The sequence below is a fragment of the Cydia strobilella genome, chromosome 7, assembly GCF_947568885.1.
Source record: "Cydia strobilella chromosome 7, ilCydStro3.1, whole genome shotgun sequence".
NCBI classification, from domain to species: domain Eukaryota; kingdom Metazoa; phylum Arthropoda; class Insecta; order Lepidoptera; family Tortricidae; genus Cydia; species Cydia strobilella.
Window position 1 is genome coordinate 5,732,049 of NC_086047.1, and position 24,547 is coordinate 5,756,595.

The 24,547-nt window shown below is 40.2% G+C and overlaps 1 protein-coding gene across 1 annotated transcript in view; it reads left to right on the top strand.

Moving 5' to 3' along the window:
* The first annotated feature begins 2,492 nt into the window (after nucleotides 1-2,492).
* Nucleotides 2,493-24,547, top strand: part of LOC134742796 (uncharacterized) — a 31,939-nt gene continuing 9,884 nt past the window's right edge. Inside the window, exons 1-15 of the mRNA XM_063675982.1 lie at nucleotides 2,493-2,528; nucleotides 2,652-2,844; nucleotides 6,216-6,432; nucleotides 10,825-10,978; nucleotides 12,392-12,478; nucleotides 13,952-14,071; nucleotides 14,330-14,806; nucleotides 14,945-15,412; nucleotides 15,524-15,598; nucleotides 15,737-15,817; nucleotides 15,947-16,084; nucleotides 17,947-18,066; nucleotides 19,592-19,735; nucleotides 21,717-21,797; nucleotides 22,544-22,768. Of these exons, the coding sequence (XP_063532052.1) occupies nucleotides 2,493-2,528; nucleotides 2,652-2,844; nucleotides 6,216-6,432; nucleotides 10,825-10,978; nucleotides 12,392-12,478; nucleotides 13,952-14,071; nucleotides 14,330-14,806; nucleotides 14,945-15,412; nucleotides 15,524-15,598; nucleotides 15,737-15,817; nucleotides 15,947-16,084; nucleotides 17,947-18,066; nucleotides 19,592-19,735; nucleotides 21,717-21,797; nucleotides 22,544-22,768 (2,616 nt within the window). The remainder of the gene's footprint in view (nucleotides 2,529-2,651; nucleotides 2,845-6,215; nucleotides 6,433-10,824; nucleotides 10,979-12,391; nucleotides 12,479-13,951; nucleotides 14,072-14,329; nucleotides 14,807-14,944; nucleotides 15,413-15,523; nucleotides 15,599-15,736; nucleotides 15,818-15,946; nucleotides 16,085-17,946; nucleotides 18,067-19,591; nucleotides 19,736-21,716; nucleotides 21,798-22,543; nucleotides 22,769-24,547) is intronic.

Genomic DNA, 24,547 nt, shown 5'->3' on the forward strand with positions numbered 1-24,547 from the left:
TTAATTATGTGAAGGTTGTCACGCAGTTTGCTTTTTTCCGTCCCATTATTTTACCTTTCAAGCTGTTCGACTCTAAAACTCTTTACCTCTGAATATTAGACGGGCTCAATCTATTACTGTATTAAAAAAACAGCTTAAAGAACATTATCTATCTCTCCCTTAGTCTTTCTATGTGGCTGATAATATATGTCTGTTATATTTAGCTATATTATATTTTGTGTTACATACATATTATGTATGTTTATGTATGCATATTTGTATAATCTTATACTTATGTGTATGTTTATTTACTTTTAATTGTCTAAAAATAGGCTTCATAACGTTTTTGTAACACCTACTCTTTTTTGATTAAATGGTTTGTTTCCGCTACCCCAAGGTTGTCAGGAAGAGATCGATCTTTAGCGATAAGACTGCCTGTTGGCTGCCTCTGTCTTTAATCAATTGTTTTTCTTTAAGCTGTATCTTTTACTTATCTATATATCTATCTAAAACATTTATATTTATTTTACGAGCAGTTAAATTTTAGCAACCGCAGGACCTCGAAAGTCTAGAATGACATCATAAAAACACTCCTAAACAATGATATTTAGACATCGATTGAGTAAATGCCCAACCGAAGAAGTTGGGTAATCCTGACACTCAGCGAGGCATAATCAATATATTATACAAACTGTTTCTCATCGGGTCGTAAGGTCATAAGGTAGAAATGTTGACTGTTGACAATTTCTACCAATCCATTTAATGCCGCCTATTGAACGTTTCGTTATGTTTTTTTTTAATTCAAAAGTAAGCTTTAACGCGTTGAATAATATTTTCTTTTCGCAACTTTTCTGTTAAATCGAAACTGAATGAATCGTTAGGCGGAAGTTCAGCGGCAGTCTCGTCGCTTCATTCAAGTTATTGTGCTCTGTAGCTTCCCCAGTGGCTAGATAAATGGCCTCGTCTTTTAAAACAGATTATGACATCTTATTTATTTTCTTAGCACAGTCTGTCTTCATAAATCTGACCACGACTTAAAGCACTTTGTAAAGTTTAGATAGCGTTTTAAATAAAAACAAATTTTAGTTCAATTTTTACATTAGTTAAAGCAATTACATTTTCGCTAAGTAAATTGTCAAGTTCCCTAACCTGATTTAAGGGGATCCCATGCCCCAATGACCTTCGATTTGAATCCCTTAGTTTTCTAATGTTTTTTGTAGCTTATCATATTAACAGCAACGAATTTTAGCAATATAGTATCCCATATTTACTTCAAAGTTCATTGTTTTCGAAATATTTGGCATCAAAGTTGAACAATTTTAGGCCAAAAAACTGGTTTTCTGGCCATAACTTTTGTGTTAATTAGTTTAGAATTAAAACCTTAGACAAATTTTTAGAGACGTCTAAGACGAACCCAAATATGTAGATTTCGTATAAGTAAGATCTTTGACAGCAATCGAGATACGAAAAAAGTGTTTTTTTTTAGACAATGTTTAAAACAATCATAAATAAATAAGTATTCATTTTTTTTTTCACAATCCGGTAGACAAAAATGGAGATAAAAGATTGAAGAACCGATAGCTGCTTGTCTTATAATTCTATATGTAGTGCAAAAGTAGGAGATACGATTCAAAACTTGTCAAAAATCGATGAAAACCTTAGGTAGCCCCTTAACTATTCTTGTAAATATTTAATTCGATTTTACCTTAGAACTGGGGCCCGTTTATCAAAAGCTTGTAGCTCGTAATACAAGTCGAAGTCTCTTTCTAACAAAAGCTATCAAAAAGGGACTTCCACTTGTATTACAAGCTACAAGCTTTTGATAAACGGGCGCTTGGGGCCCGTTTCTCAAAAGCTTGTAACTTGTAATACAATAGGAAGTCCCTTTCTAACAAAAGCTGTCAAAAACTGACATCCTCTTGTATTAAAAGTAACAAGCTTTTGAGAAACGAAACGGGCCCCTGGCCGCTATAAAAGCAGCTATAATGTAAATGAAACAATTATTTGCGAAAAACCTACATTCAAATCTACATTCTTGTAATTACCTATTCAAATTAGATTAGGCATTATCCGTCGGCATACGGCGCCCGCTCGTAACTCAAGCGCCTACCGCCATTATTTAGCAAAGTAGCGGTAATGAAACGCCTCATGGAATAAAACGTTTCCTTGATGTGGTTTTGTTTGTTCATCACTTAAAATGTTGATGTTACGCTATAAAGTTACACGTGTCTGCGCAAACTTCGAGTCACCAATTGGCGAGAGGTCGCCCAGGACCGAGAAAAGTGGCGCTGTCTTGTGTCGGAGGCCAAGTCTCATTTTGGGTCGCTGAGCCAACGGAGGAAGAGGAGGTGTCATTGGGTTATGTTAACAAACAGTTTTCGTGTATAATAAGCAATTAACATGTCGCATTTATAGCTTGACTAACCAGATATTTTTTAACTCTATCTATAGACCTCGTAAGACGTTCGGAGCCGCATTCATTATTTACTGATGTTTACCCGTCAGCGAGAGCGATGGCGACGTTTCCAAATGAGTTATTTTTTGCTTCAGTGCCTAATAAAATAAGCAAAAAAGCCACGTTAGATTTAATTTTTTCTTACAATATCTAAGTTCTAAAGACAGTTGAAACAGGAAAGTGGACCTTATATTTATTTACATTGTTATTGTTACAGGCATCGTTAGCTTTAGTAGTAGCTAGCGAGCAAGCTGCAAGTGAAACTAATACGAACAGTACGAAAACGTCGGCATCAGTCGGGCGAAATGGCCGGCAATACTACGGCCCCGTTGACCAGGGCCACAACGAGGTAGTCGTCGATATCGAGGACGACGAGAAGACCCAGTACTATGAAACCAATTATGATACCAGTAAGCACCTTTTTTAATTTAATTCAAAAATAGATAACAACAACATCCTGACCGAAAAAGGTATATTCTGTCATTGATATAAAACAAATTTGACGAGCAGTCTTCTTGTGCGATGATTGCGTAAATCACTGGACGACTTTTTAATATTATCCCATTTTAGAAGTTTTCCCAAAGTACAATGTTTAGCTGCAGCAAAGATAGATATAACTCCGTAAAGTCCGTAATAGATGGATACAGTCTAAGGAAAAAACGTGCCTCGAAAATCACGAAAATTTGATTCTCGGTTAGATGGCGCCACTAGCTTTGGCCTACTCTCGTATAGAGGGCGTTGACGGTTTCGTTTGTTATTTATAATTTTAACGCATATCAGTGAAAGAACATGGGTCAAAATCATATAAAAATAATTAATGCAAATAAAAAATCATTTATCCATATTTAAATACATTTTAACGTATTTTTATAAATCTTCATTTTTAGTTTTAAAGTTTGTCGATAGATGGCAGTTAATTTACAGTGGTTACAAAATTTACTATGACAGTACCGCTCTATCTTATTGACTGCAGTCAGCATCAAATAAACACTATCTATTTGATCTTGTCTGCACCATCACCTCCAACAAACGTCCGTATGGTTATTTTCCTACTTCAGGTGCGTATGCGCAGTGTTTTTCATCAGGCGTATATATTTATAGTACACCTTCGATTTTTTTTAAGTGAATCTTTTATTCTATCGGCCCGGCCCAAATTTTTTGGTCTGTCTATCAGCATGTCGCATTTCATAATTACAGCATTAGTAAAATTCTAGTTTATTTCTAGTACCAAAGAGAATATATAGGATAGAGGGGGTACTGTCATAGTAAATTTTGTAGTAGTAAATTTACTGCCATCTATCGACGCACGATTAAAACTAAAAATAAAAATATTAAAAAATGTATATAGTTTTATATGAAAATGAAATCCAAATGAACGCTATTAAATATAATATATGTCATTCATAAACATCAAAGTCACCTCTATGAGCCAACATGAGGAATCAACTAAACAAAAATTGCATGAACATTGTGATATTGTAAGTCTATATCATTGGAAGTGATTGGGACTCAGAGGGCCTACCGCGAACCACGTTCGACATGTTACCTCTCTGTCACACTTGTAACCTGCCACTCTCGTCAATAAAATGAAGATCTGTTATAAAAAGATAAAGAGAGCGTTTACGAGCTGGTGTGGTGAAAAGTTAAATATTTAATAATCCCTTAGAGCTTTTATAAAACGATACAGATAGTCTTTCGTGCAGCCGTTTAAATAGTTAATAGGTATCAAACGGCAGGCAAAGTATTCGTACGTAACGAAACCCTGTTAGAATCACTAACGAGGCCTAGCTTACGTAATTTAATCTACTGGGGATAAATTAATTGTCGCCCAACTTTACTTAACCTTCATTAATTATTTCGATTTAGTCACATTCACATTGCATGAGGTAAGAATATAATTGTTTTAATGCTATTTGTGCTGAATACCTTGCGATTGTTTGGCCATTTAATCTGACACCTCTAGCACTTCGTAGCAGAAATAAGAATTAAACCTTTTTTAAGAAGGTTCATATATTACTTATGGGAATATTTTAACACTGCCGAAATCCGTAAAACGAATACAACAATATTAATGAAATGATTACGTAATTTACCTAATTTATTAAAACTTTTATCCGTGCCCCGTAAAAAAAACCGGCCAAGTGCGAGTCGGACTCGCGCACCGAGGGTTCCGTACTTTTTAGTATTTGTTGTTATAGCGGCAACAGAAATACATCATCTGTGAAAATTTCAACTGTCTAGCTATCATGGTTCATGAGATACAGCCTGGTGACAGACAGACGGACGGAGAGCGGAGTCTTAGTAATAGGGTCCCGTTTTAACTCTTTGGGTACGGAACCCTAATTAAAAATAATGCACCCTAATGTTTGCCAGCATGTTTAGTACGATGTCGAGGGTACCATTTGTATTAATATGTATATTTAGTTTTTATGTTGTGTACATTTAATTTGTTATTGAACTTTTAACGTGTGTACTTGTGTAGGTTGTATTGTATACATTTTTAACATATTTTCCAGTAAGTAGTTCTCTCATACACAGAGCTTAGTTTTTCAAAATGCGGTCTCAATATAAATCATGAACCTTATTAATAAATGAATGAATGACCTTGAGATCTAATTTTACTGCCAAGGTTCTAAAGGATAAAAAGTGGATTTTATAAGGACTCATTCGTAGAAAATCCCAGCGTCTTGGGCAATTTCTCGAGCGTTAAATGTCCGGGAAAATCGAGGATAGGGACTTTAGTTTGCAGCCTTTTATTGAGAGTATATAGTTATTGAATTCGTAAAGGAACCTTTGTGTAGTCTCTTTATTTAGAAAAGGTATACATACATAATAAAACTTAATATGTAACTATTTTTACAAGCATTTAAAAATTCTAGTTAACGAAACATCATTTGCATGAAAACAACTAATAAGTAGGTAAAGTGTATAAATTGGAGGTATATAACCGGCCAAGTGCGAGTCGAACTCGCGCACGAAGGGTTCCATACCATTACGCATAAAACAACAAAAAAACACGTTTCTTGTGTGGGAGCCCCCCTTAAATATTTATTTTATTCTGTTTTTAGTATTTGTTGTTATAGCGGCAACAGAAATACATCATCTGTGAAAATTTCAACTGTCTAGCAATCACAGTTCATGACAGACAGACGGCGAAGTCTTAGTAACCGGGTCCCGTTTTACCCTTTGGGTACGGAACCCTAAAAAAGATAAATAAATAAAGATGTTATTTATTGTATTTTAACCTCTTCTTGTCTATGTATGAGGACCCTGACCGAGTTTTTAGTTATCTTTATGCTTTTTTTCGAGAACGAGTTTTCCAGCACAACCGAGATGAACCCACGATTTTAACCACCACACACATATTAAACGTTAATGAATTTTTACCAAGGCCTCCGGTGACCTCTTCAATAACCTCTAGGTCACTCGGCCACGGCAGCACGCGTCCTATAGTAAATATATCCATCGGAAGATCAGCACTGGAAGTCGCCAGCAGCATGCTGAGATGGGACTATTTCGTGACACTTTATTTTCACTATGTTTTTTTAATGTATGTCTGTGTGTATTGTCTGTGTGTTTACGAATAAAAAACTATTCTATTATATTCTATACTATATGCAATTTTAAAAGGTTAGTCGCAAATGATCATACTTTAGACGTAGGTGCAGCAGTACAAGCTTGCACATTCTATCCGGTGATCCCGACTTAGGTATTGTGGTATATAGAGATACGGTGCTGCCATCTTTATACAACTACTACAATAAATTATATCTTATTCCAGGCGCATACGGTTTCGGTTACGACGTGGGCCCGAACGGGCAATTCCACCACGAGAACCGCGGCCCAGACGGCGTCACGTACGGCTGCTACGGGTACGTGGACCCGGATGGCGTGCTGCGCGCCACGCACTACGTCGCCGACAGCCATGGCTACCGCGTCATCGAGCCGGGGAAACCTGTCGAGGTGTTCCCGGACGAAAAACACGAGTACGACGAAAAGTGAGTATATTCATTAATGGCGTTATTCATAAACGCGTTACTGGCCTGAATTAGCTATGAATCGTTTATCTTTATATGTCATTTTGACTTATGTATTTGTAAGAAAGGGATAAAACATCATTAACTAAATCAGGCCCGTAAAGTTTTATGAATAGGGGGGGTAATAATTTAAGCAGCAATGGAGCATTACCCGGGGCATGTGTTTTCGTCTATTGCCGTTCTTTCTTTCTTTCTTTCTTTATTTAGTCACATGCACAAACTTACAGCTAAGATGCCAAAACGCTTATGCGGTAGAGATATTAGATACAAAACAATCAGAAGTAAACATATGCTATTCTTTTTGCGTTACAAATCGATGACACATTTTTCTTAACATTTATTAAGTCCTTTAATCATGGAAAAATTAACTGCTATCTAGGGACAATTTCTGCATAAAATTCACGGTAGACAGTTGTCAGACAGGCCTTCACTGAGACTTGATTATCGGCTTGCTTATATATTTGAGATACATGTCGGAATCTATGTAAGTATACCTACGGAATGTAGAACAAAAACGTGTTGCCTTACTACTTACAACGGACGCGTTTAGTCTTAGCTCGTTTAAATAAATTAATTCCCTTTACACAGACATTAAGTCCTTTTATTCCTACAAATAAGGAAAAAGCTTTTGGGTCGCTCAATAGCTTTACCCTCGTTTTATCCTTCTTATGGAAATTTAGCCTGGGATCACTTTTAAATTTAAGATACGTCACCCGTAGTTAAATACTTAATTTACAGAACATAAATAACTAAAATGCCAAATTATAATTGGAGAAAATGCAACGAATCCAGTTAAACAAAAAGGTTGCAATTTCCATCCATACTAATATTGTAAATGCGAAAGTCTGTCTGTCTGTGTGTTACCTCTTCACGCTTAAACCGGTGAATCGATTTAAGTAGTTTAAATTTGGTATACGGATAGTTTGAGTCCCGGGGAAGGACATAGGGTAGTTTTAATCCCAGAAATCATCCTTTAAAGGGGTGAAAAGGGGGGCGGAAGTTTGTATGGGAAATCGATAAAAAGCAGATTGGATAAAAAATAAGCTACCCAAATTACTAACTCCAAGCAGACGAAGTCGCGGGCAAAAGCTAGTTCGTCTATAAAATGTCACGTACGATAAATAAAAGCGAGCATCAATCAAAGCTCCCGGCTGTCAGATAACAATACTAAACCATCTGAACCTGGAATCCTGTTAATATTATCGACGCCGGTTCGGCCGGTTTAGTATTAAGAAATGTACGTTCCTATATCATTTGTTTGTTATATAAAATGACATAGATTTCTGTATTAGTTGGGTTATTTTATATCTGAATTGAGCAATAAAATACAATGTTTTCTATAAAAATTTGTAAACGTATTTGAGTAATGAAGTTGAGGATTAATAGGAACTGACCGACATATTTTCAAAGGAATACGGCTGTGGCATACCTACTTCCGTGAGAATCGGACATACTATCTCCGGATAAAAAATGTATGTTTACAGAATCAACGTTTGTAACTCCTACATATTTCTCTTAAAAATAAATAAAAAACCGGCCAAGTGCGAGTCGGACTCGCGCACCGAGGGTTCCGTACGTTTTAGTATTTGTTGTTATAAGCGGCAACAGAAATACCTCATCTGTGAAAATTTCAACTGTCTAGCTACCACGGTTTATGAGATACAGCCTGGTGACAGACGGACAGACGGACAGCGGAGTCTTAGTAATAGGGTCCCGTTTTTACCCTTTGGGTACGGAACCCTAAAAATCAGTAATAAGTACAAAAACTTGTCAAGTGGCAACCCCGTGCCGACATTATCAGAGCTCGATCATAAAAGTTCGGCGCGCAAAGAAGATTCACGGTTCGTGCGCGGTTATAAGTTTCAATTTTGCTTGCAGGCGGCGAGTATAGGTATAATTTTTTACTTAAATCTGACTTTTGTAAAGGAGTGAAATTTCTGAACTGTAGTACTATTAGTTTTTCCAAAGATAGATATAACTCCGTAATAGATGGATACAGTCTAAAGAAAAAACGTGCCTCGAAAATCACGAAAATTTGATTCTCGATGCAGGTTCTGTGCTGCAGGTTAAAATTGCAGTCAATTAATGCCTACGGTATGGTACCTACCTATATTTTTCTTTGTTATATTTGTAAACATCAAAAACTAAACAAAAACCCAAATGAATCTGTGTAGTGAGTTGAAATTTATGAAAAGTAAATCCACGTAATGCCAAAATATTTACCGCCGCTCTCACGCTTAAACGTTTCAGTAATTAAATTCCGCAAGGAAATTCGTATCCAAAACTTCATTTAGCTTATAGCTCTGGCTATTTTCGCACAATCGCATACAGACTGTCGAGATTAAAACATAAATAAAGAGGATTAGAACAACGGACGGGTCGAGAAACCGCAGCAGACGGATATTCGACGTGTAATTTTCGCCTCATTTCCTCATCTCCAGTTGAGCAGATTTCTTTGTCGGTCTTATATTCCCGGCAAATCTTTTATTCTTCGGAAAAAAAGATTTATGGCGAGACTTCTTATTAACTTGTCTGTGCAATAGCTTTGTAAAGAAGTCGAGCATGAAAGGGATCTAAATCTTAAAGTTGTCTACTTATATGTGCCATTTTCAACCAAACGGGTACTTATTGTCGGTTGTCAATAAGGCGCTATTTCCATAAAGCTTCAATTTGAATTCAACCTTATCGACAATCGACAATGTGGTACCTTTTAGTTGAAAACGTCACATAATATTAAGAGCAATGGCTTTTGGATAGGCTGCCTCCATTTCTTTTCTACTTAAATATTAATCGTTAATTTACCCTTTTAAATCCTTTGCCGTAAAATATCTGACGTCAGCATTATTCTCATATTAAGGCGTCTGCTATCTTTAACAAAGCGTTTACGCAGCGTACTACGTAGGCGAACAACACGCCAACGCGAAGCGAAGCGTTACGGCGCGGCGTGAATCAATCCTTTGATACCTATAGACAAAGATTGATATAACTCCGTAATAGATGGATACAGTCTAAGGAAAAAACGTGCCTCGAAAATCAAGAAAACAAGAAAAAGATGAGGGTGCTACTAGCTTTGGCCTACTGTCGTATAGATGGCGTTGACGGTTTCGTTTGTTATTTAACAATTTAAACGCATATCAGTGAAAGAACATGGGTCAAAATCATAAAAATAATTATTGCAAATAAAAGAAAACATTTATCCATATTTAAATACATTTTATCGTATTTTTATAAATCTTCATTTTTAATTTTAAGGTGTGTCGATAGATGGCAGTGAATTTACTGTGGTTACAAAATCTACTATGACAGTACCGCTATATACTAATACTACTCTTTGGTACCGCTCTATCTTATTATATCCTCTTTGCTAAAGATTAGGGCCCGAGTCCGAAAAAATCATCTGAGATAATTCATACTATACTTTGATTTCACGTTACAAAGGTGAATAGGTGCAATATGCAATGCCCGGTCCGGTCAAAATTGAAAATTTTACTTGCTTTTGTGTAGGCATAGAATCTGACAACGCAAGCTTTGCGTTGTTTGCGTTGTCATTAGTGAGTTACGAATACTTACATAGTTTTTAGGTTTTAGTCTGAAGAATACTAACAAAATGGATCTTGTCATCTAAATAAATAAACGTTTTATTATTATTATTATTTATTATTTGCACAAACTTGTAAGAATGCAAACATATCCCTGTAAGATCCAATAGATCCATACTTGACCTAGCACTTGGCATGAAAACTTAGCGTGGTCCGGTAGCGTAGCTCCAAATAGAGTCGGACCAAAACTTCCGTGAGACACAGACGTAAGTATAAAATATATTAAGAACGGATCACTCGTATTTTAAGTCGAAAAACGCTCGCCATATATGTTTCAATATAGAGTCGGACCAAGCAAAGTTTGCATGGCTTTTCAATGACAAAGTATGGCATTGGCATCATTAATGTTGCTATGAAAATATGACGTTTGTAATAACACTCCCTCACTATTTTCCGTTCAAGTTGGTGCAGTTAGCTTAGACGAACTAAAACAGCTATTTACAAAAGGTTCATTCTGTAGCAAAGGAGGGTATTTAATCCATAAGAATTATTAATAATTATGTTCTCTTTCCTTATTTAAATTGACTGTGTGACGTAGCCACACTGCCACAACATGCAAAACAACCATATGTTTCATTGTAAAACTAAGTAGTAATTATACTTACGGTATTGCACGAAAAATAAATAAACTAATAAATAAGGGTAAACAATTGTATTATGTTAAGCAGCATATTCTTCCCAAAATGATTATTATGATGATATACGTCGAATAACCCGATATCAACCTCATATTTATACAATTTATTCTTTACAGCTCCGTAGACAACAAACCGATCAAAGGCCAGATAATTCCGTACGAAAAGTTGTACTTCCCGAAGGGATGCGGCCGCACGCCCGGCGGTGTTCCGGCCAAGCCGATACCGGTGAAACCCCGCCCTCCGAAGCCGCCCACCGACAGCACTGGTGGGGCCAGCCACCCTATACCCTCTAGACCTGGTGAGATTCTCTTTTTGAGAACTAAAGTTGCATGAACCGCACGAGTCGCGCGACAGACTGACTGACATAAACATAGTACACAATTTTAGCAAGCGTATTTTTACATATGACTAAAGCAATTTGGTGTAGCCGGTCCCAATCGAATACTCCATAGAATCAAAATGACAGTTCATTTTTATAAAAGCCTCAAGTATCATGCAACAGACGCACTTCATGCACAAATGGTAGTTGCAGATATTAGTACTTACGAGTATCTTATGTTACCAAAATGAATAATGGTATTTCCATAACCAGTCAAATAAAATAAACCGACAGCAACAATGGACATAAAAACGTAGGTATTTTTAACATTTATCAATTCTAAGATCAATATGAATCCAGGGACACTAACGCCAAAATATTTATGTAAAGAAATTTAGGCCGTTATAGAAAGCGTGCCGCAGAATAGGCAAACTTGGAAATTTTACTTTTACTTAAAATCGGTAAACGAAACCTTAACATAAAAGATTTATTTTGGTACGAGTAGATGAAAAAATACCTTCCACTTCTTAACAATTTCTAAATTCGTAACGAGACGATATATTAAAATAAGTAAGTCGACTCTGCGTATTGGTTATCCAATTAATAAATCGCAAGGACAAGTTTAGCGAAACGACACAACGGTAAAAAAGCCGGTCAAAAACCACCGACAATCCTGGCTTCAAGTAGATCATTAGTAACACGATGATAGTCGAGTCTGATTAACAAAGTAAAAGTAAATAAATCGTCTAACTTTACCAGACCTCCCGGCTTAAGTGCCCGTTAGGATGGCTTGCTGTCACTATTATTCATTTTTATACGTAACAAGGACCAATTACAACAATCATTAAGTAAATAAAACCCCGTATTTATTAGCGTGCCGCTTTCTGCTGGGTATATGTTTATAAAGATGCAGAGAACGCCATATTTACGTACATTTTTTAACAAAAATATGTTTTACACTAATAAACAAGGGTTTTTCAATACTGAAACTGATTTAGTTCTAAGTATTGGTATTGCCACTTTCAGTTGACTACAAATGACTTAAGTATTAGAGTTAATAGCATCTACTATACTAAGGGTCGGTTGCACCAACTGTTTGTTCGCTAAATTGTATTGTATGGAAAGTGTAATAGTAAACCGCCGCGGCGCGCCGGGTGACGTTGATCAGTCAGTCAAGTGCGGATGTTGCAACTGGCACTAACTCAAATATGCTTCCTACACTTAAAATAAAATAAAAAAATGTTTTTGTGATTACCGATATGTACTCATTACACCATTTAGATAAATCATTTAGATAACATCTCCCATCTTCATTTGATTGTGTCGATGAATTGAGAACAAACTGGAAATTTGCCTGACTACAGGTGGTTCAGGCGGATACTACCCGGGCCAACCGGGCGCTCCCGGCGCTCCCGGCGCTCCAGGCACTCCAGGCACCCCAGGCACTCCTGGTAAGCACCTTGTTAAACATAAATCCCTGCTGATTGGTAAATAAAGTCTAAGACAGTCTGTTATATCTTCTTGGTATGAAGAAAGTTTGATTCCCGGAGAGGAATATAAGATAGCTATTATCCCGGAGATCATCAAAAGGACAAATGCTACTAGGAGGAAAAAAAGAAAACAGAAAAAAACGTGCCACGAAAAGGGCTCATCTCATTATGACTTTCCAATGAGATTATTAGTTGAAAATGTTTTGGTCTAGCGCTAAGGCACACGCGTACCGCTCGTAAAGGAGGCTGTATATTCAAAGTACTCTATCCATCCCACATCACATATTCATTACTTTTCGATGAAGGAAAACATCATGAGGAAACTTGTAAAGAAATTCAAGTCTATGTGAAATCTCCAGTCGTGTTGGGCTTCGTAGTAGGGACTGTAAACATAGAAAGTAGGCATCCTAAGTATGTCATATATATTATTTCTAGTTACAGTTGCGTTTCCGCGATTGAGGAACAGATATATATCAAAATACCTAACCTAACCTAAACATCCAAATTCAAATATCCAAACATACAAACTTTTACAATTGTTATTTAGTAGGTTCCGTTATTTTTAGATGTGTATCTGTAAACTTACAGCCCCATTTTTTATAACAAAATTACCATACTTATCACTCGTTAACATTTTACTGCTAAACATCAACTTTTATTTTCCTGAATTTGAGAGGTCTTGTGATCCGAGGCTCTTTAAACTTAAGTATGCAAATTACAAAAAGGCCCGTACCTATTTCGGATACCTTAGGTATTTTATTATTTATTAGCTCTATCATATTTGCCTACGTGCTTTAAAGGAACGCTAAGCCGATCGCAGCAGTCGTGAAACCTAGTTAAGAAAAGGTACTAGAATATATGTTAATATATCAATAATAATATGTAATATGGCTACTTGAATAAACTGACTTTATTTTTACCTGATTTAAAGTTTCACGATTTTTAAAACATTATTCAATTATAAAACGGGACATAATCGCATATAATTAAGTTTTAGGATCCGACGTTTCGAAGACGGCGTTGTCCCCGTGATCTCGGAGAAGACTGCCTAAAGTTGATATCAACATCTAGCCGCGCGAGTTTGGAACAACCCACCATTGGTCTTGTTTATCAACTTAATAGTTTTCATTCGTTGCCCGTGGTGTGGTGCGTGCGTGGTGGTAGGACAGAAAAAATGCCATTAATGGTACTACGGGTAGGAGTACGCAGTAGGACTACGGGCAACGAACAAATGTTTTGAAGTCATCTTCGAGACCACGGGGACAACGCCGTCCTCGAAACGGCGGAGGTAAATCTTAAAATTTAATTATACGCGATTAAGTCCCGTTTTATAATTTAATAATATCAATATAACCATCAACAACTATATTATTATGTAGGTCCATAATTACTCCACTGGAAAAAATCTTACAATATTATTTTCTGTTCAACTAGGGAGTCCAGGTGGACCAGGAGGCCCAGGAGGCCCGGGTGGACCAGGTGGCCCTAACGGCCCTAATGGCCCAGGAGGCCCTGGTGGACCAGGTGGCCCTAATGGTCCAGGTGGACCAGGTGGTCCCAATGGACCAGGAGGAAGCGGATACTACCCCGGACAGCCCGGACAACCAGGACAACCAGGCACACCCGGCACACCAGGATCACCTGGCACCCCAGGAGGACCGGGCGGAACAGGCGGACCGGGTGGCCCTAATGGACCAGGCGGAAGCGGATACTATCCCGGACAACCCGGACAACCCGGACAACCAGGCACCCCTGGCACACCAGGATCACCGGGCACACCAGGAGGACCGGGCGGACCAGGTGGCCCAGGAGGTCCTAATGGTCCCAATGGACCAGGAGGAAGCGGATACCACCCCGGAAAGCCCGGACAACCAGGACAACCAGGCACCCCCGGCACACCAGGATCACCGGGCACCCCAGGAGGACCGGGCGGACCAGGTGGACCAGGGGGCCCTGGTGGTCCTAATGGTCCCAATAGACCAGGAGGAAGCGGATACTACCCCGGACAGCCCGGACAACCAGGACAACCAGGCACCCCCGGCACACCAGGATCACCGGGCACCCCAGGAGGACCAGGCGGACCAGGCGGACCAGGTGGACCGAGTGGCCCTAATGGACCAGGTGGAAGCGGATACTATCCCGGACAACCTGGACAACCAGGCACCCCTGGCACACCAGGATCACCGGGCACCCCAGGAGGACCGGGCGGACCAGGTGGACCTGGAGGCCCAGGTGGCCCTAATGGACCAGGCGGAAGCGGATACTATCCCGGACAACCCGGACAACCAGGCACCCCTGGCACACCAGGATCACCGGGCACCCCAGGAGGACCGGGCGGACCAGGTGGCCCAGGAGGCCCTGGTGGTCCTAATGGTCCCAATAGACCAGGAGGAAGCGGATACTACCCCGGACAGCCCGGACAACCAGGACAACCAGGCACCCCCGGCACACCAGGATCACCGGGCACCCCAGGAGGACCGGGCGGACCAGGTGGACCGGGTGGCCCTAATGGACCAGGTGGAAGCGGATACTATCCCGGACAACCTGGACATCCAGGCACCCCTGGGACACCAGGATCACCGGGCACCCCAGGAGGACCGGGCGGACCAGGTGGACCTGGAGGCCCAGGTGGCCCTAATGGACCAGGCGGAAGCGGATACTATCCCGGACAACCCGGACAACCAGGCACCCCTGGCACACCAGGATCACCGGGCACCCCAGGAGGACCGGGCGGACCAGGTGGCCCAGGAGGCCCTGGTGGTCCTAATGGTCCCAATAGACCAGGAGGAAGCGGATACTACCCCGGACAGCCCGGACAACCAGGACAACCAGGCACCCCCGGCACACCAGGATCACCGGGCACCCCAGGAGGACCGGGCGGACCAGGTGGACCGGGTGGCCCTAATGGACCAGGTGGAAGCGGATACTATCCCGGACAACCTGGACATCCAGGCACCCCTGGGACACCAGGATCACCGGGCACCCCAGGAGGACCGGGCGGACCAGGTGGACCTGGAGGCCCAGGTGGCCCTAATGGACCAGGCGGAAGCGGATACTATCCCGGACAACCCGGACAACCAGGCACCCCTGGCACACCAGGATCACCGGGCACCCCAGGAGGACCGGGTGGGCCAGGTGGCCCAGGAGGCCCTGGTGGTCCTAATAGTCCCAATGGACCAGGAGGAAGCGGATACTACCCCGGAAAGCCCGGACAACCAGGACAACCAGGCACCCCCGGCACACCAGGATTACCGGGCACCCCAGGAGGACCGGGCGGACCAGGCGGACCAGGTGGACTGGGTGGCCCTAATGGACCAGGTGGAAGCGGATACTATCCCGGACAACCTGGACAACCAGGCACCCCTGGCACACCAGGATCACCGGGCACCCCTGGAGGACCGGGCGGACCAGGTGGACCTGGAGGCCCAGGTGGCCCTAATGGACCCAATGGACCAAGCGGAAGCGGATACTACCCCGGACAACCAGGACAACCCGGCACTCCAGGCACGCCAGGATCTCCGGGCACCCCTGGAGGACCAGGCGGACCAGGCGGACCAGGTGGACCAGGTATTAATAAATACTAGTTATATAATTTTCCTGTGAGAAAATACTAATTGACACACAAAATCTCTACAAGAATAGCCTATAAAATACAGATAGATTTTACCGCCTTATCTATATGGGTCAATTCATATAACAGCTATGACTTCTCGAGCTCAAGAGACCCCAGTCTGTCAAACAAAGTAATTTTCTCTTGCAGTGCGGTTGGCTACCGAAAGAACGAGTTCTGTTCCGAGTGAGAAGTAAGAAGCCCGTTTAAAAAGGATTTTTTTTCAAAAATAGACGGCAAAGTTGACTTTGCCGGTTTAAAAATAGGTCACCAAGGGCGTAGTTTAAGGTCAGTCAAAAATTAAAAAGTTAAAAACATTGCAGGCTCAATTTCGGGACTGCAAGGTTGCATACAAATTCCATTATTTTTCGAGCTGCAAACTTTTAAAAAGTTGAAATTACCGTATCAAATTTAATGTAGGCATAGGTCCATTAAACAGCCAAACCATAGCCAAACAGATGATCAGTACTTATTATTATAATGTTGGTACCGCGACTGTTTGTTTAGCTGTCTCAAATATGTAGGTGGGCGAATTTTCGGCAAAAAAGTTCACTTCTATTTTTTAATTTAAAAAATAAAAAGGTGGCAAAACAAATTGTTTTGACTTTTTTTGTGTAAATATATACGTAAAGTTAGACCAAGCAAAGTCTGCAACGATTTTGATTGCACGCGCAGTGCAAGTGTTATTTATACGTCATAATTTTATAGAAGTTTGAGAAAAGCACTACAAGGTCGTCTGTTTAAAATGAATCCTCAGCCAGAAAGTAGCTACTTCAGGGTGTAACAAACATAGTGAGGATACTTTTAAGGGCATATTCGGTATCGTGTTCTATTTCGGAAGTAAGAAAAAAAAATGACACGGAAAATTTTTGGCCTTTGTATGAAGGGTTGGCCCCGACTTGGACGACGTGTCCCAAAGAAAACAATTTTTTTGCCTGAAAATTTTTTTTCTTCTACTTTTCCTGATTAAAACGCGACGCCGAATATGCTATTAAACGGTATGCCAATATTTTTGTTATATCTTGTATATACATATGTATAGGGGTAAAATTCATTTGCCGGTTAGAAAACAACGAGTGATAGAAATAAGAAACAACAAAATTGTCAAAGACAAACCTACTCCAATAGTTTCAACTGTCGCGTTGTCTGTATATAAATATATTATACCTATAATCATATCTTGCAACCTAAATTAGACCCAGTTCACTTCCCATTATTCGATTGAAATGAAGCTGAAATTCACATGCTTATAGGTACCGGGTGTTTCCTGTAACAGGAGCATTAAATCAAGCTGTAGGCTGTACTCCTCAAACTGACCAACATTTGTTCAGCTACTTTTAAAAATAACTTGTTTTGATTTTTATTACACTTTAAAGTTTATTCTAAGACGCAATGTATTGCAAAATTTGTTATGTTTAAAGGGTGACAAGCAACGTCAAACACACAGATGGCAGCGTACATTGAAAATAATATTTACTTAGTATGAAAAAGGTATAATCTAAAAATTTCATATTTTTAAAAAGTTGCTGAGTTGGTCAGTTTGAGGCGTACAGCCTCCAGTTTAATTTATTGCTCCTCCTGTTACAGGAAACACATATGTTGGGTGACAATGCAATATTATGGTACCATCAAACTGATCTGATGATGGAGAACGGAGGTAGCCATAGGAACTTTGTGATATAACAATGCAATCTTATTGGTTTGTTGGAATTGTCTCGATGAATATTAGTTATAGTTGACTGTTAAAAGAAAAGTACACTCGGCAAAAAAGCTTGTATAAAAATGATATTTTTGACAAATTAACTTGTTTTTGTTTTAGGAGGTCCTTCTGAGCCAGCTGGACCGAGCCGTCCCCCAGGTTCCCCCGGACAACCTGGTGCTCCGGGTAGCCCAGGATCTCCGGGCACACCGGGAGGCCCAGGAGGCCCAGGCGGACCAGGTATGCTTTTATTAGAGTAAAAGTAGGAAATAATTTATTCGTAAACACGAGCACAAAAGAGAAATATAAAATACTAGCGACCTGCCCCGGCTTCGCACGGGTATAAATAACCTTCCTCTTGAATCACTATCTATTAAAAAACCCGCATCAAAATCCGTTGCGTAGTTTTAAGGATCTAAGCATACATAGGGACAGACAGACAGCAGGAAGCGACTTTGTTTTATACTATGTAGTGATAGAAGATCGAATCACCACGAAATGGCCTCATCTCAGCATAATGCTGGCCACTTCCAGCGCTGATCTGCCATCAGAAGAAGAAATAATACTTTATCAAAGAACGGTTAAGTTAGGTTACAAACGCTACGTGAGCGCCAGTGTTTTAGAGGGATGAGAGAAGTAGGTACTCCCCTCTCGATTTAGAGGTGTGGTGACTGGAGAGTCCCATATCGTCAGAAAAAAAAGGTTAGGTAGGGAAAAAAAACATTTTACCTTTTCCGGTGAAGGAAAATTCGCGAAAGAACCGTATGGCTTTCAATATTGTCTTTAAAGTCTCCGGCAAGCTCGGCTATATCTAGGTCTGTAATTAGTTTATAAAACAAACAAATTGGAGCAAAAACAAGTTTTATATTTTTTTTTATTGTTATATAAAGAAAACATACATTGACAGTAACAAAAATTTCGCCAAACTGTATAACAGTTTGTTGGCGCGGGCGGTGCGCTCTTATCATTGTTTTATATTACCTATGTACGTATTGATTTCTGTACTATACAAAATTAAAAGTTAGTTTTATACATCATGCTCCACAGATGCAAAAAAACTAACTAACTTTGATGTATGAAAAACTTAAATTCGCTGTATTTTTTTATTATGGTATCTGAAGTTACATAAACTAATTACAGACCTAGATATACCTTACCTTATTGTATATACAAAGTTTTAGAGCAATCTAGCTAGTCGTTTTAAAATGAGAACGTAATTACGTTTCACTACGTTTAGTATGGAGAACCGAGCTTGCCGGGGACTTAAAAGCAATAAAATTGACGGAATAATTTTTTTTAACTGCTTCAAAAACTAAATTATTATTAATAACTTACTCTGATCCAAAGGAATGGTTAGACGGCCGATACATATTTTAAATAATTATATAATATACTGTGGGAACAAACGTAATATTTAGAGGATATAGTGAAGTTGAAATGAGTCAGTAACAATAGCATTTTATACTTAAATTAGATAATATAATTATGTTCATATTAACACTTAATTTGCTGGTAGTAAATTCAAGTCAGTGAAAATTAACAATAACACTTACTTACATGGTTACATTATAACTACCACTATGACATGACCACTTACTCACTGTTGTATCGTAACTATTAACTCACAATAACTTAATCATAAAAATAATTAGCTAGGTACCTACTCATTTACTTTACACATTATTCGTTTCATTAATATTCAATAGCACAAAATGTAGGTAAGCGTTTTAGTGCAAAAAATATCATTTCTCATTTACGCAATCAGGATACCCCGGTCAGGCAGGACAACCCGGACAGCCAGGATACCCAGGACAACTCGGCCAACCCGGTAAACCAGGACAACCGGGATACCCAGGACAGCCCGGACAACCTGGATACCCAGGACATCCCGGACAACCTGGATATCCAGGTCAACCCGGCCAACCTGGTAAACCAGGGCAACCCGGACAACCTGGTTACCCAGGACAACCAGGATACCCAGGACAGTCTGGACAACCAGGATACCCAGGACAGCCCGGCCAACCTGGTTACCCAGGACAACCCGGCCAACTCGGTAAACCAGGACAACCAGGATACCCAGGACAACCAGGACAACCAGGATACCCAGGACAGTCTGGACAACCAGGATACCCAGGACAGCCCGGCCAACCAGGAAACCCAGGACAGCCCGGCCAACCAGGAAACCCAGGACAGCCCGGCCAACCAGGATACCCAGGACAGCCCGGCCAACCTGCTTACCCAGGACAACTCGGCCAACCCGGTAAACCAGGACAACCAGAATACCCAGGACAACCAGGATACCCAGGACAGTCTGGACAACCAGGATACCCAGGACAGCCCGGCCAACCTGGTAAACCAGGACAACCAGGATACCCGGGACAACCCGGACAGCCTGGTTACCCTGGACAACCCGGCCAACCTGGTAAACCAGGCCAACCGGGATACCCAGGACAGCCTGGACAACCAGGATATCCAGGACAACCCGGACAACCAGGATACCCAGGACAACCTGGGCATCCAGGATACCCAGGAGAACCCGGACAACCTGGTTACCCAGGACAACCCGGCCAACCCGGTAAACCAGGATACCCAGGACAGCCTGGACAACCAGGATATCCAGGACAACCCGGACAACCAGGATACCCAGGACAACCTGGTCAACCAGGATATCCAGGGGAACCCGGACAACCAGGATACCCAGGGGAACCCGGACAACCAGGATACCCAGGACAACCTGGTCAACCAGGACACCCAGGGGAACCCGGACAACCCGGCAAACCAGGACAACCAGGATACCCAGGACAGCCTGGACAACCAGGATACCCTGGACAACCCGGACAATCAGGACAACCAGGATATCCCGGACAGCCAGGTACACCATTTATTTTTAAAACTACAGTTTATTAAATTAAATCAAGCCTGCAATATGAAAACGTAGCAACCAAGTTTTGTCAATGCCATCACAACCGTCAAAATTAAATTGTTAATATGAGGGGTATGTGGATTATGGTGGTGTTTTAATACTTTATCGATGTCAAGTCGCCACAGGCTTGACTTAGACAGTGGATTACTTCCAGCCAGACGAACGTTCATTCCGATTTAATTCCGATTAAATTGGTACCTCATTCACACAATCATGCTGGTTACATTCGTTTATCATTATCAATATTGTCACGAATTCACGATTGGTTGTGGTTATTATGGTCTTAACATATTCAGTCAACTTTTTTCCAATTAACAAAATAATATTTTTGACAACCCGGGCAACCTGACTTGATATTTTTGACGACCGGTCTGGCCTAGTGGGTAGTGACCCTGCCTGTGAAGCCGATGGTCCTGGGTTCGAATCCCGATAAGGGAAATAATGGCTTCCTCTAATTTACAATATAGAAAAAAATTAAGAGCTTCAATTTCAATTTTAGATATTTTATTTTGTATCTTTAACTGTAAGGTTTAAGTTATAGAATATGGATTTTTTGGTCCGTTAAGATTACTTAATTAAATTTATTTGCCATATTTTTGTAGTTTTCCCTATACATATCATAGACGACATAGGAAAATAAATTAATGCTATCCTTATCACTGCAATTTTGAACAACACTGGTATTGTCAATTTCGCTATCCGTCGGTTATTGCTTATTATAATTACGGCCCAAAAAAATGCCTGGTTTACTCGGCAGAGTAGTTAGGCAAAGGGACCTTGCTCGTTGGAGAATCTGCAACCTTATTGTATAAATAGAAACTTGATATTGACACTTTTATGCTGCCCACTACCAGTTCACCCTTGCACGTATGAGGGTTTTACAACCTTGCGGTCATATATCATTTTATATTTTGTTACTGCTAAACACTATAGCCCCCATATATTTTTATAAATTGAATTATTCTAGGACAACCAGGACAGCCCGGCGGACCAGGACAACCTGGTTACCCAGGTCAACCTGGTCAATCCGGACAGCCAGGAAAACCAGGTACATCAACTACGTATCTACAATATTTTCGATAGTCTGACTAAACTAACTCTGCACTGTACAGACATCGAAGTGACCGAAAGTGTCACAATAAACATAATTTCAATATGGTTTTCATTGAATTTGACGTTTACGTCCACAGACGTCACTGCAAAACCTGTACAGACTTAGCTTGGCCCGACTCAATCGAATTTATTTATATTTACAGTCATGGGGACCATCATTCGACACGAGAGGTATAACGTTACTCATAAATAACCGTGATAAACACACAAATAAAGGATACCTTATCGGGATTCAAAGCTTCTTAGGCAGGGTTAAATGCTCATAAGCAGAAGCAATTCATTAAAAAGTTCTACTAAAACTAAAAAACTCTGTTCATGATTAAAGATCGACATGTTGTAGAATTTGTAGGAGTCTACTTTTAATATTTATGGATGACCATCGACAATATTGAACATGAATACCTCACCAGGGCCTAGACAAGTAAAAATCGTTAAAAGAAAACCCCAATCGAAACTTCAATAATATATGGAAAAGATCACGTCTTTTCGTTCCTATCTGTTAACCCTATACATTTTTACTTTTCGATCAGCGTTTATTGATGGTAAACAATTGTGTTCTTAGCTACTATTCCTGATGGTCTCATCGGAAAATCAGCCCTAGCATCGCCAGCATTATGAGCCCATTTCTTGCAAAATAATGTATGTGTTTATAATCGTTTTCTAAATCGTTTACAATTTCAGGACAACCCGGCCAACCAGGAGGTCCAAGTCAACCAGGACAGCCAGGTAAACCTGGTACACCCGGTAAACCCGGACAGCCAGGACACCCCGGACAACCTGGTTACCCAGGACAACCTGGCCAACCCGGTAAACCAGGACAACCAGGACAGCCTGGACAACCAGGATACCCTGGTCAACCCGGTCAGCCTGGCCACCCAGGACAACCCGGATACCCAGGACAACCAGGTGGACCTGGTCAGCCTGGACAACCTGGATACCCTGGACAACCAGGACAGCCCGGATACCCAGGACAACCCGGAGGACCTGGACAGCCCGGTCAACCTGGCCTTCCAGGACAACCAGGACAATCCGGTGGACTTGGTAAACACACGTCTTTTATATCATCTGTTTAAATATTGTACGTCAGAAAAAAAACTTTGCAATAATAATGTGACGTGATGTACATAGGTGCACCTATTTAGCCATTCCCACTTTTAGAGACAAGTTATACCTACCCACTGTATTAATATGGGGGTAGTATAAAAACAATGCACTATTGTGTTAATTATAAAATTTGTAAGATAGTCTCGTGCTGATTCAAATTCAACCTCTGGGCGCATTAGGGTTTTTTTTATACTTTTGAGGGTTCATACTTTTTAAAAAAGTAGCGTACTATGGGTTAGGTGTGAGTTAAATTTATTCTGTCACACAGAATTGGGTATTAGAAATTCGAATATATTTTATATGTTGGGCCATCTAGAACTAAACTAGTTTTCCTCTCATAACTAAGAAATTAGATTTAATGAATACTTATTATATTATTAAAGCAACTGATCAAGTAAGTAGAGAGTGAAACGAACCACAATAATCTGTTTTCGGCATTTATTGGGTAAATTCATTAAATCGAGGGTTTACGCCCGTTACAATCACGTAAGTCGATTGAAAGTTTGGGAACCGCTGGCGGGGGGATAGTTTCAGTGCTCGAGTCTTTGGTACAGTCAGCCGCATAAGTAAGGTGGCCATTATGCCAATTCTAAAGTATTTCTGTTTGTAATCGTTTACTAAATCCAAATTTTTAGTCCTAGGATCAATGCGATCGCGTAACGAGCTATAATCCTAATATACTTATAAACCGTGTTTATAAATTGTGTTAGGATGCATGCTAAACCTATAATTTTATAATCTTATCTGTGTATTCTCACTTGCCTGTATCTGTTTTTTTCCCCAATAAAGAAAATAAAAAAAACAATAAAAAAAAAAAAAAAAAAAAAAACCGTCAGGCTGTTGAAAAAGTACAATCGGCAAAAAATTTGGGTCTTCTGGTTGACGAGGAGCTGCGTTTTCTAGATTGAAAATACTTTATAGCATTAGGAACCATCTAACTGAATCAGTCAGGTTAATGCTGGTGGAGTCACTCGTCCTATCACAGTTCAACTACTGCGATGCGGTCCATAGACCTGGAATCTTTGCCAAAACTGCCCAGGCTATTCAAAGAGTACAGAATGCATGTATGAGGCGTAGCATCTCGCCATCAAATGTAACAGTTTGGCGAGAATATTAATGTTTAGTAAGTAAGTTGTAAATTTGAATTTATAAACAAATGAAAATAAAAAAAAGGTTCTGCTATTCGGTGCCTAAAAGAGCTCACATTTCAACGTACCTTAATGAAAAGTGCATCCTTAAAATGGCGGATCGAAGAGAATTGCGCCTAGCCTCTCTAGTGCAAAAAACTGTAATCACAAAAAAATGGAATACCTTTTTATGGAATTTAAATGGCTAATGGACGTGCATGATCGGTACACCCGCAGTAAAGCACAAAATAAGCTGTCCCTCCGCACAAAACTGTTGGATTTAGAAGGAGTTTCAAAATCTCAGCAGCTAAGATCTGGAACGATTTGCCTCCGCCGCTAAGAAATAATATGTCCCAAGATACTTTTACATCAAAACTTAATATTATTAAATAAGCAAAAGAACATTGATACACCCTTAAAATGAGAAACAGTGATCGTCCTCATGTCTTGCCCC